General features: G+C 45.7%; 1 protein-coding gene across 2 annotated transcripts in view; it reads right to left on the bottom strand.

Moving 5' to 3' along the window:
- Positions 1–23262, bottom strand: part of GLP1R (glucagon like peptide 1 receptor) — a 590706-nt gene extending 567444 nt beyond the window's left edge. The window contains exon 1 of one of the 2 annotated variants that reach the window (XM_088445321.1): positions 23191–23262. In XM_088445321.1, coding sequence (XP_088301447.1) covers positions 23191–23262 — 72 coding nt within the window. The remainder of the gene's footprint in view (positions 1–23190) is intronic. The other variant, XM_088445322.1, reaches the window with a different exon arrangement.
- Between the last annotated feature and the right edge of the window lie 253 nt (positions 23263–23515).

Raw genomic sequence — 23515 nt, 5'->3', positions numbered from 1 at the left:
ATGCTGTGCTAAATACAGGACTGGAACAGATATGCTGTACTAAATACAGGACTGGAACAGATATGCTGTGCTAACTATAGGACTGGAACAGAGATGCTATGCTAACTACAGGACTGGAACAGATATGCTGTGCTAACTACAGGACTGGAACAGAGAAGCTGTGCTAAATACAGGACTGGAACAGAGATGCTGTGCTAAATACAGGACTGAAACAGATAGAGTATGTTGTGCAAACAATAGGACTGAAGCAGCTGCTATGATGAATAAAGGACTGGATCAGAGATGCTGTGCTAAATATAGGACTGAAAAAGATATGCTGTGCTAACTACAGGACTGAAACAGAGATGCTGTGCTAAATATAGGACTGGAACATATATGCTGTGCTAAATACAAGACTGGAACAGATATGCTGTACTAAATACAGAAATGGAACAGATATGCTTTACTAAATACAGGACTGGAACAGACAGGGGCGCCGAGAGGGGGGGAGCGGGTACAATTTACCCAGGACCGGGATTCCACAGGAGCCCGGCGGGGGCCCTGGTTCGGCGCTGCCACCCCTCCCTCCTCAGACATGCTGTGCTAAAAACAGTACTGGAACAGAGATACTGTACTAAAAACAGGACTTGAACAGAGATGTTGTGCTAACTACAGGACAGGAACAGAGATGCTGTGCTAACTACAGGACTGGAACAGATATGCAGTGCTAACTACAGGACTGGAACAGAGAAGCTGTGCTAAATATAGGACTGGAACAGAGATACTGTGCTAAAAAAGGGCTGGAACAGAGATGCTGTGCTAACTACAGGACTGGAACAGATATGCTGTGCTAACTACAGGACTGCAACAGATATTCTGTACTAAATACAGGACTGGAACAGATATGCTGTGCTAACTATAGGACTGGAACAGAGATGCTGTGCTAACTACAGGACTGGAACAGATATGCTGTGCTAACTACAGGACTGGAACACAGAAGCTGTGCAAAATACAGGACTGGAACATAGATGCTGTGCTAAATACAGGACTGAAACAGAGAGGCTGAGTTAAATACAGGACTGGAACAGATATGCTGTGCTAACTACAGAACTGGAACAGATATGCTGTGCGAAATACAGGACTGGAACAGATATGCTGTGCTAACTACAGGACTGGAACATAGATGCTGTGCTAAATACAGGACTGGAACAGATATGCTGTGCTAAATACAGGACTGGAACAGAGATGCTGTGCTAAATACAGGACTGGAATAGAGATTCTGTGCTAAATACAGGACTGGAACAGAGATGCTGTGCTAAATACAGGACTGGAACAGATATGCCGTGCTAACTACAGGACTGCAACAGATATTCTGTACTAAATACAGGACTGGAACAGATATGCTGTGCTAACTATAGGACTGGAACAGAGATGCTGTGCTAACAACAAGACAGGAACAGATATGCTGTGCTAACTACAGGACTGGAACAGAGAAGCTGTGCTAAATACAGGACTGGAACAGAGATGCTGTGCTAAATACAGGACTGAAACAGAGAGGCTGTGTTAAATACAGGACTGGAACAGATATGCTGTGCTATCTACAGAACAGGAACAGATATGCTGTGCGAAATACAGGACTGGAACAGATATGCTGTGCTAACTACAGGACTGGAACAGAGATGCTGTGCTAAATACAGGACTGGAACAGATATGCTGTGCTAAATACAGGACTGGAACAGAGATGCTGTGCTAAATACAGGACTGGAATAGAGATTCTGTGCTAACTACAGGACTGGAACAGAGATGCTGTGCTAAATACAGGACTGGAACAGATATGCTGTGCTAACTACAGGACTGCAACAGATATTCTGTACTAAATACAGGACTGAAACAGATATGCTGTGCTAACTATAGGACTGGAACAGAGATGCTGTGCTAACTACAGGACTGGAACAGATATGCTGTGCTAACTACAGGACTGGAACAGAGAAGCTGTGCTAAATACAGGACTGGAACAGAGATGCTGTGCTAAATACAGGACTGGAATAGAGATTCTGTGCTAACTACAGGACTGGAACAGAGATGATGTGCTAAATACAGGACTGGAACAGATATGCTGTGCTAACTACAGGACTGCAACAGATATTCTGTACTAAATACAGGACTGGAACAGATATGCTGTGCTAACTATAGGACTGGAACAGAGATGTTGTGCTAACTACAGGACTGGAACAGATATGCTGTGCTAACTACAGGACTGGAACAGAGAAGCTGTGCTAAATACAGGACTGGAACAGAGATGCTGTGCTAAATACAGGACTGAAACAGAGAGGCTGTGTTAAATACAGGACTGGAACAGATATGCTGTGCTAACTACAGAACTGGAACAGATATGCTGTGCGAAATACAGGACTGGAACAGATATGCTGTGCTAACTACAGGACTGGAACAGAGATGCTGTGCTAAATACAGGACTGGAACAGATATGCTGTGCTAAATAAAGGACTGGAACAGAGATGCTGTGCTAAATACAGGACTGGAATAGAGATTATGTGCTAACTACAGGACTGGAACAGAGATGCTGTGCTAACTACAGAACTAGAACAGATATGCTGTGCAAAATACAGGACTGGAACAGATATGCTGTGCTAACTACAGGACTGGAACAGAGATGCTGTGCTAAATACAGGACTGGAACAGATATGCTGTACTAAATACAGGACTGGAACAGATATGCTGTGCTAACTATAGGACTGGAACAGAGATGCTGTGCTAACTACAGGACTGGAACAGATATGCTGTGCTAACTAGAGGACTGGAACAGAGAAGCTGTGCTAAATACAGGACTGGAACAGAGATGCTGTGCTAAATACAGGACTGAAACAGATAGAGTATGTTGTGCAAACTACAGGACTGAAGCAGCTGCTATGATGAATAAAGGACTGGATCAGAGATGCTGTGTTAAATATAGGACTGAAAAAGATATGCTGTGCTATCTACAGGACTGAAACAGATATGCTGTGCTAAATATAGGACTGGAACATATATGCTGTGCTAAATACAAGACTGGAACAGATATGCTGTACTAAATACAGAAATGGAACAGATATGCTGTACTAAATACAGGACTGGAACAGACAGGGGCGCCGAGAGGGGGGGAGCGGGTACAATTTACCCAGGACCGGGATTCCACAGGAGCCCGGCGGGGGCCCTGGTTTGGCGCCGCCACCCCTCCCTCCTCAGACATGCTGTGCTAAAAACAGTACTGGAACAGAGATACTGTACTAAAAACAGGACTTGAACGGAGATGTTGTGCTAACTAAAGGACAGGAACAGAGATGCTGTGCTAACTACAGGACTGGAACAGATATGCTGTGCTAACTACAGGACTGGAACAGAGAAGCTGTGCTAAATATAGGACTGGAACAGAGATACTGTGCTAAAAAAAGGGCTGGAACAGAGATGCTGTGCTAACTACAGGACTGGAACAGATATGCTGTGCTAACTACAGGACTGCAACAGATATTCTGTACTAAATACAGGACTGGAACAGATATGCTGTGCTAACTATAGGACTGGAACAGAGATGCTGTGCTAACTACAGGACTGGAACAGATATGCTGTGCTAACTACAGGACTGGAACACAGAAGCTGTGCTAAATACAGGACTGGAACATAGATGCTGTGCTAAATACAGGACTGAAACAGAGAGGCTGAGTTAAATACAGGACTGGAACAGATATGCTGTGCTAACTACAGAACTGGAACAGATATGCTGTGCGAAATACAGGACTGGAACAGATATGCTGTGCTAACTACAGGACTGGAACAGAGATGCTGTGCTAATTACAGGACTGGAACAGATATGCTGTGCTAAATACAGGACTGGAATAGAGATTCTGTGCTAACTACAGGACTGGAACAGAGATGCTGTGCTAAATACAGGACTGGAACAGATATGCTGTGCTAACTACAGGACTGCAACAGATATTCTGTACTAAATACAGGACTGGAACAGATATGCTGTGCTAACTATAGGACTGGAACAGAGATGCTGTGCTAACTACAGGACTGGAACAGATATGCTGTGCTAACTACAGGACTGGAACAGAGAAGCTGTGCTAAATACAGGACTGGAACAGAGATGCTGTGCTAAATACAGGACTGAAACAGATAGAGTATGTTGTGCAAACTACAGGACTGAAGCAGCTGCTATGATGAAAAAAGGACTGGATCAGAGATGCTGTGCTAAATATAGGACTGAAAAAGATATGCTGTGCTAACTACAGGACTGAAACAGAGATGCTGTGCTAAATACAGGACTGGAACAGATATGCTGTACTAAATACAGAAATGGAACAGATATGCTGTACTAAATACAGGACTGGAACAGACAGGGGCGCCGAGAGGGGGGGAGCGGGTACAATTTACCCAGGACCGGGATTCCACTGGAGCCCGGCGGGGGCCCTGGTTCGGCGCCGCCACCCCTCCCTCCTCAGACTTGCTGTGCTAAAAACAGTACTGGAACAGAGATGCTGTACTAAAAACAGGACTGGAACAGAGATGTTGTGCTAACTACAGGACAGGAACAGAGATGCTGTGCTAACTACAGGACTGGAACAGATATGCTGTGCTAACTACAGAACTGGAACAGAGAAGCTGTGCTAAATATAGAACTGGAACAGAGATACTGTGCTAAAAAAAGGGCTGGAACAGAGATGCTGTGCTAACTACAAGACTGGAACAGATATGCTGTGCTAACTACAGGACTGGAACAGAGAAGCTGTGCTAAATACAGGACTGGAACAGAGATGCTGTGCTAAAAACAGGACTGGAACAGAGATGTTGTGTTAACTACAGGACTGGAACAGAAATGCTGTGCTAACTACAGGACTGGAACAGATATTCTGTGCTAACTACAGGACATGAACAGAGATGCTCTGCTAAATACAGGACTGGAACAGATATTCTGTGCTAACTACAGGACTGGAACAGAGATGCTGTGCTAAGTACAGAACTGGAACAGATATGCTGTACTAACTACAGAACTGGAACAGAGATACTGTGCTAACTACAGGACTGGAACAGATAAGCTGTGCTAAATACAGGACTGGAACAGAGATGCTGGACTAAAAACAGGACTGAAACAGAGATGCTGTGCTAAACACAGAACTGGAACAGAGATGCTGTGCTAAATACAGAACTGGAACAGATATGCTGTACTAACTACAGAACGGGAACAGAGATACTGTGCTAACTACAGGACTGGAACAGAGAAGCTGTGCTAAATACAGGACTGAAACAGAGATGATGTGCTAAACACAGAACTGGAACAGAGATGCTGTGCTAAATACAGAACTGGAACAGAGATGCTGTGCTAAATACAGGACTGGAACAGAGATGCTGTGCTAAAAAGAGGACTGGAAGACAGATGCTGTGTAACTACAGTACTGGAAAAGAGATGCAATGCTAACTACAGGACTGGAACAGAGATGCTGTGTTAAATAGAGGACTGGAACAGGTATGCGGTGCTAACTACAGGACTGGAACAGAGATGCTATGCTAAATACAGGACTGGAACAGATATGCTGTGCTAACTACAGGACTGGAACAGAGATGCTATGCTAAATACAGGACTGGAACAGATATGCTGTGCTAAATACAGGACTGGAACAGATATGCTGTGCTGACTACAAGACTGGAACAGAGATGCTGCGCTAAATATAGGACTGGAACAGATAAGCTGTGCTAACTATAGGACTGGAACAGAGATGCTGTGCTAACTACAGGACTGGAACAGAGATGCTGTGCTAAATATAGGACTGGAACAGATATGCTCTGCTAACTACAGGACTGGAACAGATATGCTGTGCTAAAAACAGGACTGGGACTGAGGTGCTGTGCTAACTACAGGACTGGAACAGAAAAGCTGTGCTAAACACAGGACTGGAACAGAGATGCTTTGCTAAATACAGGATTGGAACAGATATTCTGTGCTAACTACAGGACTGGAACAGAGATGCTGTGCTAACTACAGGACTGGAACAGATATGCTCTGCTAACTCCAGGACTGGAACAGAGAAGCTATGCTAAATACAGGACTGGAACAGATATGCTGTGCTAAAAACAGAACTGTATCAGAGATGCTGTGCTAAAAACAGGATTGGAACAGAGATGTTGTGCTAACTACAGAACTGGAGCAGAGCTGCTGTGCTAACTACAGGACTGGAACAGAGAATCTGTGCTAAACATAGTACTGGAACAGAGATGCTGTGCTAAAAACAGGACTGGAACAGAGATGCTGTGCTAACTACAGGACTGGAACAGATATGCTGTGCTAACTACAGGACAGGAACAGCGAGGCTGTGCTAAATACAGGACTGGAAAAGAGATGCTGTGCTAAAAATAGGACTGGAACAGAGATGTTGTGTTAAATAGAGGACTGGAACAGATATGCTGTGCTAACTACTGGACGGGAACAGATATTCTGTGCTAACTACAGGAGTGGAACAGAGATGCTCTGCTAAATACAGGACTGGAACAGATATTCTGTGATAACTTCAGGACTGGAACAGAGATGCTGTGCTATCTACAGCACTGGAACAGAGATGCTGTACTAACTACAGAACTGGAACAGAGATACTGTGCTAACTACAGGACTGGAACAGAGAAGCTGTGCTAAATACGGGACTGGAACAGAGATTCTGGTTTAAAAACAGGACTGAAACAGAGATGCTGTGCTAAACACAGAACTGGAATAGAGATGCTGTGCTAAATACAGAACTGTAACAGATATGCTGTACTAACTACAGAACTGGAACAGAGATACTGTGCTAGCTACAGGACTGGAACAGAGAAGCTGTGCTAGAAAGCGGACTGGAACAGAGATGCTGGGCTAAAAACAGGACTAAAACAGAGATGCTGTGCTAAATACAGAACTGGAACAGAAATGCTGTGCTAAATACAGGACTGGAACAGAGATGCTGTGCTAAAAAGAGTACTGGAAGACAGATGCTGTGTAACTACAGTACTGGAAAAGAGATGCAATGCTAACTACAGGACTGCAACAGAGATGCTATGCTAAATACAGGACTGGAACAGATATGCTGTGCTAACTACAGTACTGGAACAGAGATACTGTGCTAAATACAAGACTGGAACAGATATGCTGTGCTAACTACAGGACTGGAACAGAGATGCTGTGCTAAATACAGGACTGGAACAGATATGCTGTGCTAACTACAGGACTGGAACAGATATGCTGTGCTAACTACAGGACTGGAACAGAGATGCTGTGCTAAATACAGGACTGGAACAGATATGCTGTGCTAACTAAAGGACTGGAACCGATATGCTGTGCTAAATACAGGCCTGGAACAGATATGCTGTGCTAACTACAGGACTGGAACTGAGATGCTGTGCTAACTACAGAACTGGAACAGAGATGCTGTGCTAAATACAGGACTGGAACAGATATGCTGTGCTAACTACAGGACTGGAACAGAGATGCTGTGCTAACTACAGAACTGGAACAGAGATGTTGTGCTAAATACAGAACTGGAACAGATATGCTGTGCTAACTATAGGACTGGAACAGAGATCCTGTGCTAACTACAGGACTGGAACAAAGAAGCTGTGCTAACTACAGGACTGGAACAGAGATGCTGTGCTAAATACAGGACTGGAACAGATATGCTGTGCTAACTATAGGACTGGAACAGAGATGCTGTGCTAACTACAGGAGTGGAACAGATATGCTGTGCTAACTACAGGAGTGGAACATATATGCTGTGCTGACTATAGGACTGGAATAGATATGCTGTGCTAACTATAGGACTGGAACAGAGATGCTGTGTTAAATACAGGACTGGAACTGATTTTCTGTGCTAACTACAGGACTGGAACAGATATACTGTGCTAACTACAGAACTAGAACAGAGATGCTGTGCTAACTACTGGACTGGAACAGAGATGCTGTGCTAAATACAGGACTGGAACAGATATGCTGTGCTAACTACAGGACTGGAACAGATATGCTGTGCTAAATACAGAACTTGAACAGATATGCTGTACTAAATACAGGACTGGAATCAGTGGTGTCACAAGGGGGTGCGGGCGCACCCGCGTGTCACCCGCCGAGGGGTGATATCAAAGTGCAGACTCCCCCTCTGGTGACAGGAGCCGGGTGCTGCACTGTAGAATTACGTGCAGCACTCGGCTCCTGTCACAGTGTGGGAGCCAGCACACTGGTCCCCGGGGACAGCCCACACCTCCTGGACCCCCCGGAGACACTAAAACTGGGGTTCAGGTGTGTGGCCCTGCACCCACATTCGAGGTCATGCCCACTTGTCCCGAGGCCCCACCACCTATCCCGGGTACGAGCGGCTGCGCTGCGCTGATTTTTGTACTCCCCACAACCAAAGGTAAGAACGCCACTGACTGGAACAGAGATGCTGTGCTAAATACAGGACTTGAACAGAGATGCTGTGCTAAATACAGGACTGGAACAGATATGCTGTGCTAAATACAGGACTGGAACAGAGGGTCTGATTCAGAGCCGCTCGTAAGCGGCCGCTCGTTCGTTTTGAGCGATGTTTGCACAACTGCGCATGCGTACGGATCGTAATACGCATTCGCGAGCCACTCAGTGCGGCCGAAAATCGTTTGTTCGCTAAATAGCGAATGCCTGCTATTTTGAGTGACAGGAGGAGGCGTATGTGGGTGGTAACAGGGGAAGGTGCTTGAAAACGGGGAGTGGAGATCCAAATGCAGGCCTGCTTAAAGGTCAAAACGGACGTTTTATGGGTGTGCATAATTAATACAGCAGCGTCATTGACCACGTCACTGGGTTATTTTATAGTCAGAACTGCTCGCAAGATTGCGGTAGGAAAAACCAACCACAAGAATAGCGAGCAGTTCATACGCTGGTCGATGTACTCGATTAATCTAATAAAAAGCGGACATGACGTGGGATGCGAGCAGCTAGGCGGCGTAGTTTCCCAAAAAACGACCGCAAGTTTTGTTTGCTCGTTCAGACCTAGAGGCGTGAACAGACCGCAAAGGGCGAACGGTTCATTTGAATAGTCACCCCTTTTTTCTGAACGAGCAAGCGCAAATAGCGTCTGGCTCTGAATCAGGCCCAGAGATGCTGTGCTAGCTATAGGACTGGAACAGAAATGCTGTGCTAACTACAGGAACGGAACAGAGATGCTGTGTTAAATACAGAACTGGAACAGAGATGCTGTGCTCAATTCAGGACTGGAACAGAAATGCTGTGCTAACTACAAGACTGGAACAGAGATGCTGTGCTAACTACAAGACTGGAACAGAGATGCTGTGCTAAATACAGGACTGGAACAGATATGCTGTGCTAAATACAGGACTGGAACAGAGATGCTGTGCTAGCTATAGGACTGGAACAGAGATGCTGTCCTAACTACAGGACTGGAATAGAGATGCTGTGCTAAATACAGGACTGGAACAGAGATTCTGGGCTAACTACAGGACTGGAACAGAGATGCTGTGCTAAATACAGGACTGGAACAGAGATGCTGGTCAAAATATAGGACTGGAACAGAGATGCTGTGCTAACTACAGGACTGGAATAGAGATGCTGTGCTAAATACAGGACTGGAACAGAGAAACTGGGTTAAATATAGGACTGGAACAGAAATGCTGAGCTAACTACAGGACTGGAACAGAGAAGCTGTGCTAAATACAGGACTGGAACAGAGATGCTGGGCTAAAAACAAGACTGAAACAGAGATGCTGTGCTAAACACAGAACTGTAACAGAGATGCTGTGCAAAATACAGAACTGGAACAGACATGCTGTGCTAAATACAGGACTGGAACAGAGATGCTGTGCTAAAAAGAGGACTGAAAGACAGATGCTGTGTAACTACAGTACTGGAAAAGAGATGCAATGCTAACTACAGGACTGGAACAGAGATGATGTGTTAATTACAGGACTGGAACAGATATGCTGTGCTAACTACAGGACTGGAACAGATATGCTGTGCTAAATACAGGACTGGAACAGATATGCTGTGCTGACTACAGGACTGGAACAGAGATGCTCTGCTAAATACAGGACTGGAACAGATATGCTGTGCTAAGTACAGGACTGGAACAGAGATGCTGTGCTAACTACAGGTCTGGAACAGAGATGCTGTGCTAAATATAGGACTGGAACAGATATGTTGTGCTAACTACAGGACTGGAACAGATATGCTGTGCTAAATACAGGACTGGAACATATATGCTGTGCTAACTACAGGACTGGAACAGAGATGCTGTGCTAACTAAAGGACTGGAACAGAGATGCTGTGCTAAATACAGGACTGGAACATATATGCTGTGCTAACTACAGGACTGAAACAGAGATGCTGTGCTAACTACAGAACTGGAACAGAGATGCTGTGCTAAATTCAGAACTGGAACAGATATGCTGTGCTAACTATAGGACTGGAACAGAGATGCTGTGCTAACTACAGGAGTGGAACAGATATGCTGTGCTAAGTACAGGACTGGAACAGATATGCTGTGCTAACTATATGACTGGAAAAGAGATGCTGTGCTAAATACACGACTGGAACTCATTTTCTGAGCTAATTACAGGACTGGAACAGATATACTGTGCTAAATACACGACTGGAACTCATTTTCTGTGCTAACTACAGGACTGGAACAGATATACTGTGCTAACTACAGAACTAGAACAGAGATGCTGTGCTAACTACAGGACTGGAACAGAGATGTTGTGCTAAATACAGGAAAGTAACAGATATGCTGTGCTATCTACAGAACTGGAACAGAGATGCTGTGCTTAATACAGGACTGGAACAGATATGCTGTGCTAACTACAGGACTGGAACAAAGAAGCTGTGCTAACTACAGGACTGGAACAGAGATGCTGTGCTAAATACAGGACTGGAACAGATATGCTGTGCTAACTATAGGACTGGAACAGAGATGCTGTGCTAACTACAGGAGTGGAACAGATATGCTGTGCTAACTACAGGAGTGGAACATATATGCTGTGCTAACTATAGGACTGGAATAGATATGCTGTGCTAACTATAGGACTGGAACAGAGATGCTGTGTTAAATACAGGACTGGAACTGATTTTCTGTGCTAACTACAGGACTGGAATAGAGATGCTGGGCTAAATATAGGACTGGAACAGAGATGCTGTGCTAACTACAGAACTAGAACAGAGATGCTGTGCTAACTACAGGACTGGAACAGAGATGCTGTGCTAAATACAGGACTGGAACAGATATGGTGTGCTAACTACAGAACTGGAACAGAGATGCTGTGCTAAATACAGGACTGGAACGGATATGCTGTGCTAACTTCAGGACTGGAACAGATATGCTGTGCTAAATACAGAACTTGAACAGATATGCTGTACTAAATACAGGACTGGAATCAGTGGTGTCACAAGGGGGTGCGTGCGCACCCGCGTGTCACCCGCCGAGGGGTGATATCAAAGTGCAGACTCCCCCTCTGGTGACAGGAGCCGGGTGCTGCACTGTAGAATTACGTGCAGCACTCGGCTCCTGTCACAGTGTGGGAGCCAGCACACTGGTCCCCGGGGACAGCCCACACCTCCTGGACCCCCCGGAGACACTAAAACTGGGGTTCAGGTGTGTGGCCCCGCACCCACATTCGAGGTCATGCCCACTTGTCCCGAGGCCCCACCCCCTATCCCGGGTACGAGCGGCTGCGCTGCGCTGATTTTTGTACTCCCCGCAACCAAAGGTAAGAACGCCACTGACTGGAACAGAGATGCTGTGCTAAATACAGGACTTGAACAGAGATGCTGTGCTAAAAACAGGACTGGAACAGAGATGCTGTGCTAAATACAGGACTGGAACAGATATGCTGTGCTAAATACAGGACTGGAACAGAGGGTCTGATTCAGAGCCGCTCGTAAGCGGCCGCTCGTTCGTTTTGAGCGATGTTTGCACAACTGCGCATGCGTACGGATCGTAATACGCATTCGCGAGCCACTCAGTGCGGCCGAAAATTGTTTGTTCGCTAAATAGCGAATGCCTGCTATTTTGAGTGACAGGAGGAGGCGTATGTGGGTGGTAACAGGGGAAGGTGCTTGAAAACGGGGAGTGGAGATCCAAACGCAGGCCTGCTTAAAGGTCAAAACGGACGTTTTATGGGTGTGCATAATTAATACAGCAGCGTCATTGACCACGTCACTGGGTTATTTTATAGTCAGAACTGCTCGCAAGATTGCGGTAGGAAAAACCAACCACAAGAATAGCGAGCAGTTCATACGCTGGTCGATGTACTCGATTAATCTAATAAAAAGCGGACATGACGTGGGATGCGAGCAGCTAGGGGGCGTAGTTTCCCAAAAAACGACCGCAAGTTTTGTTTGCTCGTTCAGACCTAGAGGCGTGAACAGACCGCAAAGGGCGAACGGTTCATTTGAATAGTCACCCCTTTTTTCTGAACGAGCAAGCGCAAATAGCGTCTGGCTCTGAATCAGGCCCAGAGATGCTGTGCTAGCTATAGGACTGGAACAGAAATGCTGTGCTAACTACAGGAACGGAACAGAGATGCTGTGTTAAATACAGAACTGGAACAGAGATGCTGTGCTCAATTCAGGACTGGAACAGAAATGCTGTGCTAACTACAAGACTGGAACAGAGATGCTGTGCTAACTACAAGACTGGAACAGAGATGCTGTGCTAAATACAGGACTGGAACAGATGGGCTGTGCTAAATACAGGACTGGAACAGAGATGCTGTGCTAGCTATAGGACTGGAACAGAGATGCTGTCCTAACTACAGGACTGGAATAGAGATGCTGTGCTAAATACAGGACTGGAACAGAGATTCTGGGCTAACTACAGGACTGGAACAGAGATGCTGTGCTAAATACAGGACTGGAACAGAGATGCTGGTCTAAATATAGGACTGGAACAGAGATGCTGTGCTAACTACAGGACTGGAATAGAGATGCTGTGCTAAATACAGGACTGGAACAGAGATACTGGGTTAAATATAGGACTGGAACAGAAATGCTGAGCTAACTACAGGACTGGAACAGAGAAGCTGTGCTAAATACAGGACTGGAACAGAGATGCTGGGCTAAAAACAAGACTGAAACAGAGATGCTGTGCTAAACACAGAACTGGAACAGAGATGCTGTGCAAAATACAGAACTGGAACAGACATGCTGTGCTAAATACAGGACTGGAACAGAGATGCTGTGCTAAAAAGAGGACTGAAAGACAGATGCTGTGTAACTACAGTACTGGAAAAGAGATGCAATGCTAACTACAGGACTGGAACAGAGATGATGTGTTAAATACAGGACTGGAACAGATATGCTGTGCTAACTACAGGACTGGAACAGATATGCTGTGCTAAATACAGGACTGGAACAGATATGCTGTGCTGACTACAGGACTGGAACAGAGATGCTCTGCTAAATACAGGACTGGAACAGATATGCTGTGCTAAGTACAGGACTGGAACAGAGATGCTGTGCTAACTACAGGTCTGGAACAGAGATGCTGTGCTAACTAAAGGACTGGAACAGAGATGCTGTGCTAAATACAGGACTGGAACATATATGCTGTGCTAACTACAGGACTGAAACAGAGATGCTCTGCTAAATACAGGACTGGAACAGATATGCTGTGCTAAGTACAGGACTGGAACAGAGATGCTGTGCTAACTACAGGACTGGAACAGAGATGCTGTGCTAACTAAAGGACTGGAACAGAGATGCTGTGCTAAATACAGGACTGGAACATATATGCTGTGCTAACTACAGGACTGAAACAGAGATGCTGTGCTAAATACAGAACTGGAACAGATATGCTGTGCTAACTATAGGACTGGAACAGAGATGCTGTGCTAACTACAGGAGTGGAACAGATATGCTGTGCTAAGTACAGGACTGGAACAGATATGCTGTGCTAACTATATGACTGGAAAAGAGATGCTGTGCTAAATACACGACTGGAACTCATTTTCTGAGCTAACTACAGGACTGGAACAGATATACTGTGCTAAATACACGACTGGAACTCATTTTCTGTGCTAACTACAGGACTGGAACAGATATACTGTGCTAACTACAGAACTAGAACAGAGATGCTGTGCTAACTACAGGACTGGAACAGAGATGTTGTGCTAAATACAGGACAGTAACAGATATGCTGTGCTATCTACAGAACTGGAACAGAGATGCTGTGCTTAATACAGGACTGGAACAGATATGCTGTGCTAACTACAGGACTGGAACAGAGATGCTGTGTTAACTACAGAACTGGAACAGAGATGCTGTGCTAAATACAGAACTGGAACAGATATGCTGTGCTAACTATAGGACTGGAACAGAGATGCTGTGCTAACTACAGGACTGGAACAGAGAAGCTGTGCTAAATACAGAACTGGAACAGAGATGCTTTGCTAAATACAGGACTGGAACAGATATGCTGTGCTAACTATAGGACTGGAACAGAGATGCTGTGCTAACTACAGGAGTGGAACAGATATGCTGTGCTAACTACAGGACTGGAACAGATATGCTGTGCTAACTACAAGCATGGAACAGATATGCTGTGCTAAATACAGAACTGGAACAGATATGCTGTACTAAATACAGGACTGGAATCAGTGGTGTCACAAGGGGGTGCGGGCCGCACCTGCATGTCACCCGCCGAGGGGTGACACCAAAGTGCAGACTCCCCCTCTGGTGACAGGAGACAGGTGCTGCACTGTAGAATTACGTGCAGCACACGGCTCCTGTCACAGTGAGTGAGCCAGCACAACAAGCACACTGGTCCCCAGGGGCAGCACGCACCTCCTGGACCCACTGGAGACACTAAAACCGGGGATCAAGTGTGTGGCCCCGCACCCACATTCGAGGTCATGCCCACTTGTCCCGAGGCCCCACCCCCTATCCCTGGCACGAGCGGTTGCACTGCACTTATTTTTGTACTCCCCGCAACCAAAGGTAAGGACGCCACTGACTGGAACACAGATGCTGTGCTAAATACAGGACTGGAACAGAGATGCTGTGCTAAAAACAGGACTGGAACAGAGATGCTGTGCTAAATACAGGACTGGAACAGATATGCTGTGTTAAATACAGGACTGGAACAGAGATGCTGTGCTAGCTACAGGACTGGAACAGAAATGCTGTTCTAACTACAGGGATGGAACAGAGATGCTGTGCTAAATACAGGACTGGTACAGAGATGCTGTGCTCAATACAGGACTGGAACAGAGATGCTGTGCTAACTACAAGACTGGAACACAGATGCTGTGCTAAATACAGGACTGGAAAAGATATGCTGTGCTAACTACAGGACTGGAACAGATATGCTGTGCTAACTACAGGACTGGAACAGAGATGCTGTGCAAAATACAGGACTGGAACAGAGATACTGTGCTAACTACCGGACAGGAACAGAGATGCTGTGCTGATTACAGGACTGGAACAGAGATGATGTGCTAACTACAGGACAGGAACAGAGATGCTGTGCTATATACAGAACTGGAACATATATGCTGTGCTAACTACAGGACTGGAACAGATATGCTGTGATAACTACAGGACTGGAACAGATATGCTGTGCTAACTACAGGACTGGAACAGAGATGCTGTGCAAAATACAGGACTGGAACAGAGATGCTGTGCAAAATACAGGACTGGAACAGAGATGCTGTGCTAAAAACAGGAAAGGAACAGAGATGCTGTGCTAACTACAGGACTGGAACAGATATGCTATGCTGACTACAGGACTGGAACAAAGATGCTGTGCTAAATACAGGACTGGAACAGAGATGCTGTGCTAAGTACAGGACTGGAACAGAGATGCTGTGCTTACTAGAGGACTGGAACAGAAATGCTGTGCTAACTAGAGGACTGGAACAGAGATGGTGGGCTAAATATAGGACTGGAACAGAGATGCTGTGCTAACTACAGGACTGGAAAAGAGATGCTGTACTAAATACAGGACTGGAACAGAGATGCTGGGTTAAATATAGGACTGGAACAGAAATGCTGTGCTAACTACAGGACTGGAACAGACATGTTGTGCTAAATACAGGACTGGAACATATATGCTGTGCTAACTACAGGACTGGAACAGAGATGCTGTGCAAACTACAGGACAGGAACAGAGATGCTGTGCTAAATACAGGACTGGAACAGATATGCTGTGCTAACTACTGGACTGGAATAGAGATGCAGTGCTAACTACAGGACTGGAACAGAGATGCTGTGCTAACTACAGGACTAGAACAGAGATGCTGTGCTAACAACAGGACTGGAACAGAGATGCTGTGCTAACTACAGGATTGGAGCAGAGATGCTGTGCTAACTACAGGACTGGAACAGATTTGCTGTGCTAACTACAGGACTAGAACAGAGATGCTGTGCTAACTACAGGACTGGAATAGAGATGCTGTGCTAAATACAGGACTAAAACAGACATGCTTTGCTAAATACAGGACTGGAACAGAGATGCTGTGCTAACTACAGGTCTGGAACAGAGATGCTGTGCTAACGACAGGACTGGAACAAAAATGCTGTGCTAACTACAGGACTGGAACAGAGATGCTGGGCTAAATATAGGACTGGAACAGAGATGCTGTGCTAACTACAGGACTGGAATAGAGATGCTGTGCTAAATACAGTACTGGAACAGAGATGCTGGGTTAAATATAGGACTGGAACAGAAATGCTGTGCTAACTACAGGACTGGAAGAGAGATGCTGTGCTAAATACAGGGCTGGAACATATATGCAGTGCTAACTACAGGACTGGAACAGATATGCTATGCTAACTACAGGACTGGAACAGATATGCTGTGCTAACTACAGGACTGGAACAGAGATGCTGTGCAAAATACAGGACTGGAACAGAGATGCTGTGCTAATTACAGGACTGGAACAGAGATCCTGTGCTAACTACTGGACTGGAACAGAGATGCTGTGCTAAATACAGGACTGGAACAGACATGCTGTGCTAAATACAGGACTGGAACAGATATGCTGTGCTAACTACAGGACTGGAACAGAGATGCTGTGCTAAATACAGGACTGGAACAGAGATGCTGTGCTAAATACAGTACTGGAACAGAAATGCTGTGCTAACTACAGGACTGGAACAGAGATGCTGTGCTTACTACAGGACTGGAATAGAGATGCTGTGCTAAATACAAGGACTGGAACAGAGATGCTGGGTTAAATATAGGACTGGAACAGAAATGCTGTGCTAACTACAGGACTGGAATAGACATGTTGTGCTAAATACAGGACTGGAACATATATGCTGTGCTACCTACAGGACTGGAACAGAGATGCTGTGCTAACTACAGGACTGAAACAGAGATGCTGTGCTAAATACAGGACTGGAACAGATATGCTGTGCTAACTACAGGACTGGAACAGAGATGCTGTGCTAACTACAGGACTGGAACAGAGATGCTGTGCTAACAACAGGACTGGAACAGAGATGCTGTGCTAACTACAGGACTGGAACAGAGATGCTGTGCTAACTACAGGACTGGAACAGATTTCCTGTGCTAACTACAGGACTAGAACAGAGATGCTGTGCTAACTACAGGACTGAAACAGAGATGCTGTGCTAAATACAGGACTGGAACAGATATGCTGTGCTAACTACAGGACTGGAACAGAGATGCTGTGCTAACTACAGGACTGGAACAGAGATGCTGTGCTAACAACAGGACTGGAACAGAGATGCTGTGCTAACTACAGGACTGGAACAGAGATGCTGTGCTAACTACAGGACTGGAACAGATTTCCTGTGCTAACTACAGGACTAGAACAGAGATGCTGTGCTAACTACAGGACTGGAATAGAGATGCTGTGCTAAATACAGGACTAGAACAGACATGCTTTGCTAAATACAGGACTGGAACAGAGATGCTGTGCTAACTACAGGTCTGGAACAGAGATGCTGTTCTAACTACAGGACTGGAACAAAAATGCTGTGCTAACTACAGGACTGGAACAGAGATGCTGGGCTAAATATAGGACTGGAACAGAGATGCTGTGCTAACTACAGGACTGGAATAGAGAGGCTGTGCTAAATACAGGACTGGAACAGAGATGCTGGGTTAAATATAGGACTGGAACAGAAAAGCTGTGCTAACTACAGGACTGGAACAGAGATGCTGTGCTAAATACAGGACTGGAACATATATGCTGTGCTAACTACAGGACTGGAACAGATATGCTGTGCTAACTACAGGACTGGAACAGAGATGCTGTGCAAAATACAGGACTGGAACAGAGATGCTGTGCTAATTACAGGACTGGAAAAGAGATCCTGTGCTAACTACAGGACTGGAACAAAGATGCTGTGCTAAATACAGGACTGGAACAGACATGCTGTGCTAAATACAGGACTGGAACAGATATGCTGTGCTAACTACAGGACTGGAACAGAGATGCTGTGCTAAATACAGGACTGGAACAGAGATGCTGTGCTAAATACAGTACTGGAACAGAAATGGTGTGCTAACTACAGGACTGGAACAGAGATGCTGTGCTAACTACAGGACTGGAATAAAGATGCTGTGCTAAATACAGGACTGGAACAGAGATGCTGGGTTAAATATAGGACTGGAACAGAAATGCTGTGCTAACTACAGGACTGGAACAGACATGTTGTGCTAAATACAGGACTGGAACATATATGCTGTGCTACCTACAGGACTAGAACAGAGATGCTGTGCTAACTACAGGACTGGAACAGAGATGCTGTGCTAACTACAGGACTGGAACAGATATGCTGTGCTAACTACAGGACTGGAACAGAGATGCTGTGCTAACAACAGGACTGGAACAGAGACTCTGTGCTAACTATAGGACTGGAACAGAGATGCTGTGCTAACTACAGGACTGGAACAGATTTGCTGTGCTATCTACAGGACTGGAACAGAGATGCTGTGCTAACTACAGGACTGGAATAGAGATGCTGTGCTAACTAGAGGACTGGAACAGAGATGCTGTGCTAAATACAGGACTGGAACAGATATGCTGTGCTAACTACAGGACTGGAACAGAGATGCTGTGCTAACAACAGGACTGGAACAGAGATGCTGTGCTAACTACAGGACTGGAACAGAGATGCTGTGCTAACTACAGGACTGGAATAGAGATGCTGTGCTAAATACAGGACTAGAACAGACATGCTTTGCTAAATACAGGACTGGAACAGAGATGCTGTGCTAACTACAGGTCTGGAACAGAGATGCTGTGCTAACTACAGGACTGGAACAAAAATGCTGTGCTAACTACAGGACTGGAATAGAGATGCTGGGCTAAATATAGGACTGGAACAGAGATGCTGTGCTAACTACAGAACTGGAATAGAGATGCTGTGCTAAATACAGGACTGGAACAGAGATGCTGGGTTAAATATAGGACTGGAACAGAATTGCTGTGCTAACTACAGGACTGGAACAGAGATGCTGTGCTAAATACAGGACTGGAACATATATGCTGTGCTAACTACAGGACTGGAACAGATATGCTGTGCTAACTACAGGACTGGAACAGATATGCTGTGCATACTACAGGACTGGAACAGAGATGCTGTGCAAAATACAGGACTGGAACAGAGATGCTGTGCTAATTACAGGACTGGAACAGAGATCCTGTGCTAACTACAGGACTGGAACAGAGATGCTGTGCTAAATACAGGACTGGAACAGACATGCTGTGCTAAATACAGGACTGGAACAGATATGCTGTGCTAACCACAGGACTGGAACAGAGATGCTGTGCTAAATACAGGACTGGAACAGAGATGCTGTGCTAAATACAGGACTGGAACAGAAATGCTGTGCTAACTACAGGACTGGAACAGAGATGCTGTGCTAACTACAGGACTGGAACAGAAATACTGTGCTAACTACAGGACGAGAACACAGATGCTCTGCTAACTACAGGACTGGAACAGAGATGCTGTGCTAACTACAGGACTGGAACAGAAATGCTGTGCTAAATACAGGACTGGAAAAGATATGCTGTGCTAACTACAGGACTGGAACAGAGATGCTGTGCAAAATACAGGACTGGAACAGAGATGCTGTGCTAAATACAGGACTGGAACGGATATGCTGTGCTAACTACAAGCATGGAACAGATATGCTGTGCTAAATACAGAACTGGAACAGATATGCTGTACTAAATACAGGACTGGAATCAGTGGGGTCACAAGGGGGTGCGGGCCGCACCCGCATGTCACCCGCCGAGGGGTGACACCAAAGTGCAGACTCCCCCTCTGGTGACAGGAGCCGGGTGCTGCACTGTAGAATTACGTGCAGCACACGGCTCCTGTCACAGTGAGTGAGCCAGCACAACAAGCACACTGGTCCCCGGGGGCAGCCCGCACCTCCTGGAACCCCCGGAGACACTAATACAGGGGTTCAGGTGTGTGGCCCCGCACCCACATTCGAGGTCATGCCCACTTGTCCCGAGGCCCCACCCCCTATCCCTGGCACGAGCGGTTGCACTGCACTTATTTTTGTTCTCCCCTCAACCAAAGGAAAGGACGCCACTGACTGGAACAGAGATTCTGTGCTAAATACAGGACTGGAACAGAGATGCTGTGCTAAAAACAGGACTGGAACAGAGATGCTGTGCTAAATACAGGACTGGAACAGATATGCTGTGCTAAATACAGGACTGGAACAGAGATGCTGTGCTAGCTATAGGACTGGAACAGAAATGCTGTTCTAACTACAGGAATGGAACAGAAATGCTGTGCTAAATACAGGACTGGAACAGAGATGCTGTGCTCAATACAGGACTGGAACAGAAATGCTGTGCTAACTACAAGACTGGAAAAGAGATGCTGTGCTAACTACAAGACTGGAACAGAGATGCTGTGCTAAATACAGGACTGGAACAGATATGCTGTGCTAAATACAGGACTGGAACAGAGATGCTGTGCTAGCTATAGGACTGGAACAGAAATGCTGTGCTAACTACAGGAATGGAACAGAGATGCTGTGCTAACTACAAGACTGGAACAGAGATGCTGTGCTAAATACAGGACTAGAACAGATATGCTGTGCTAAATACAGGACTGGAGCAGATATGCTGTGCTAACTACAGGACTGGAACAGAGATGCTGTGCTAAATATAGTACTGGAACAGAGATGCTGTGCTAAATACAATACTGGAACAGAAATGCTGTGCTAACTACAGGACTGGAACAGATATGCTGTGCTAACTACAGGACTGGAACAGAAATGCTGTGCTAACTACAGGACTGGAACAGAGATGCTGTGCTAACTACAGGACTGGAACAGAGATGCTGTGCTAACTACAGGACTGGAACAGAAATGCTGTGCTAAATACAGGACTGGAACAGATATGCTGTGCTAACTACAGGACTGGAACAGAGATGCTGTGCTAACTACAGGACTGGAACAGAAATGCTGTGCTAAATACAGGACTGGAACAGAGATGCTGTGCTAACTACAGGACTGGAACAGAAATGCTGTGCTAAATACAGGACTGGAACAGAGATGCTGTGCTAACTGCAGGACTGGAACAGATATGCTGTGAAAAATACAGGACTGGAACAGATATGCTGTGCAAAATACAGGACTGGAACAGATATGCTGTGCTGGAAACAGGACTGGAAGAAACAGCAAACATAGGACCAGAAGAGAATTTCTTGCTATGGGGCTCATGCAGCCCTGGATGCAGCCCCATTTCAGTCGCAAATGACCAATGTTTTCGGCTTTGTACATGCACCAGAGCCGCAATGGCCATGTCTCACAATGGTGCTGCGTCTCTGGTTGCAGTGCTCTGTTAGCCACAACCAGATTGACAGGCTGCAGTCATTTCAGGGGCAGCGTTGGGGAGCATTCCAGAAAACGAGGGGGTGTCGGCCCCATTTTCTGGGTGTGCTGAAACCAGTGGCTACTCCTTCAGACACAGTTTCACTGGCCCCATAGCGTAGCTTTACTGGGTATCCTGAGTAAATGGAGGGTTACTCATAGGTCTGATGCTGCAATCGATGGACGCGATGTTGATCTGATGCCGTGTTCTTGGATGCAGGCAGCGGATCAGAGAAGCCGCCAGTGGACATCTTCGTACATAAGAAGCCGCCTGCGCCTTTTGTATATTTTCGCGCAGTCGCTGCGTAGAAAGCAGCAGGAGCAGCAGCGATGACATTTGTGTCCACCTCTGAATCACGCCATAAGTACAGAAACAGAACACAAATTATTCGGGAATGTAATCCCATTTCTATATGTAAAAGGATAACAATCCTGTTCAAAATACAGAACTGGAGCAGGATCCCTCTACTAGAACAGAATTAGAACATGACTCCTGTGCTAACTTCAGATCTGGAGCAGGATCCTCGGGATATATTCAATACTGGGATATACAGTAAATCTTCTTCGAAATATAGAATTGGAACAGGATCGGTTTGCTAAATACTGCAAAATGATTCCTGCGCTAAATTCAGAACTGAAACCAGATTTCCAAATAAGCACCATACAGGACTGGAACAAGCATTATATAGTTGTTCCAGTATAAGACCAAACATAATTTCTATAGACAGAATCAGAACATGGATCTTGTGCTCACTTTATAACTGGAACAGGATCCCTGTGAAATCTATAATACTTGGGAATAAAGCCTGAAACAGAATCACTGTACTGTATACAGGACTGCAATATTAATCCTGCTCAAAGTCCACACCTGGCATACAAAATTCTGCGCTACAACCAGTACTGACATACGAATCTGTAGATAACTATGTTTAGTAATGAGTGCATTAACTTTGTAGCTATACGGCTCTTGCTGTACCTTAAAAATGAGAGCTGCTCAAAATGTCATGTTTTTCCTGTTACTGTAGCTGAGCCGTGTACTGTGACCGAATGGAGTCCTCTAACTGTCCGGTTATACGGTGCTCTGCAATGCCCAGGAAAGGTCACAAATAATGAGGATGCTGCAGGTGGCACCTATTATGTGATGCATTATACAGCATTAATCAAGGTGATACAAGGACAATAACATGAAGGTGTGAAAGATAAAACTGTCATATATCTGCAGCCTGTACACAAGCAGTGATTCCAGAGTGACAGCAGACGCCACACTCCCATCAATGGGTCCAGTCCATCCGCTGTTAACCCTTTGAGTGCCACACAAACAAAAAATTACTCTCACCTGCTTCTTGGATCCTGATTTCACCATCTCCAGAAGTAGGAAAAAAGTCACAATGTACCTAGGAGGCATCATCTGGTGGTATCCCACAGGGAGGAGGAAGAGGAGGAGGAGAGGGCAGTTATAGAGGAGAGGGTGAGGAGAGAAGGACCAGGTGAGGAGTACAGGGGATGTGGAGTGCCGGAAACAGAGGAGGAGCAGGTACAGAGGAACAGGAGAGAATTGTCAGCACTGGGGGCTGTCACGGAACTACACATGGAGCTGGAAGTGTAAAGCAGGAGGGAAGGAGGACGGGAGGCAGACATGATCCGGCAATAGACGTATAAGT

The sequence above is a fragment of the Taudactylus pleione genome, unplaced genomic scaffold (genome assembly GCF_031769625.1).
Source record: "Taudactylus pleione unplaced genomic scaffold, aTauple2 ptg000378l, whole genome shotgun sequence".
NCBI lineage: Eukaryota > Metazoa > Chordata > Amphibia > Anura > Myobatrachidae > Taudactylus > Taudactylus pleione.
This window is presented reverse-complemented; position numbering and strand designations above follow the sequence as displayed.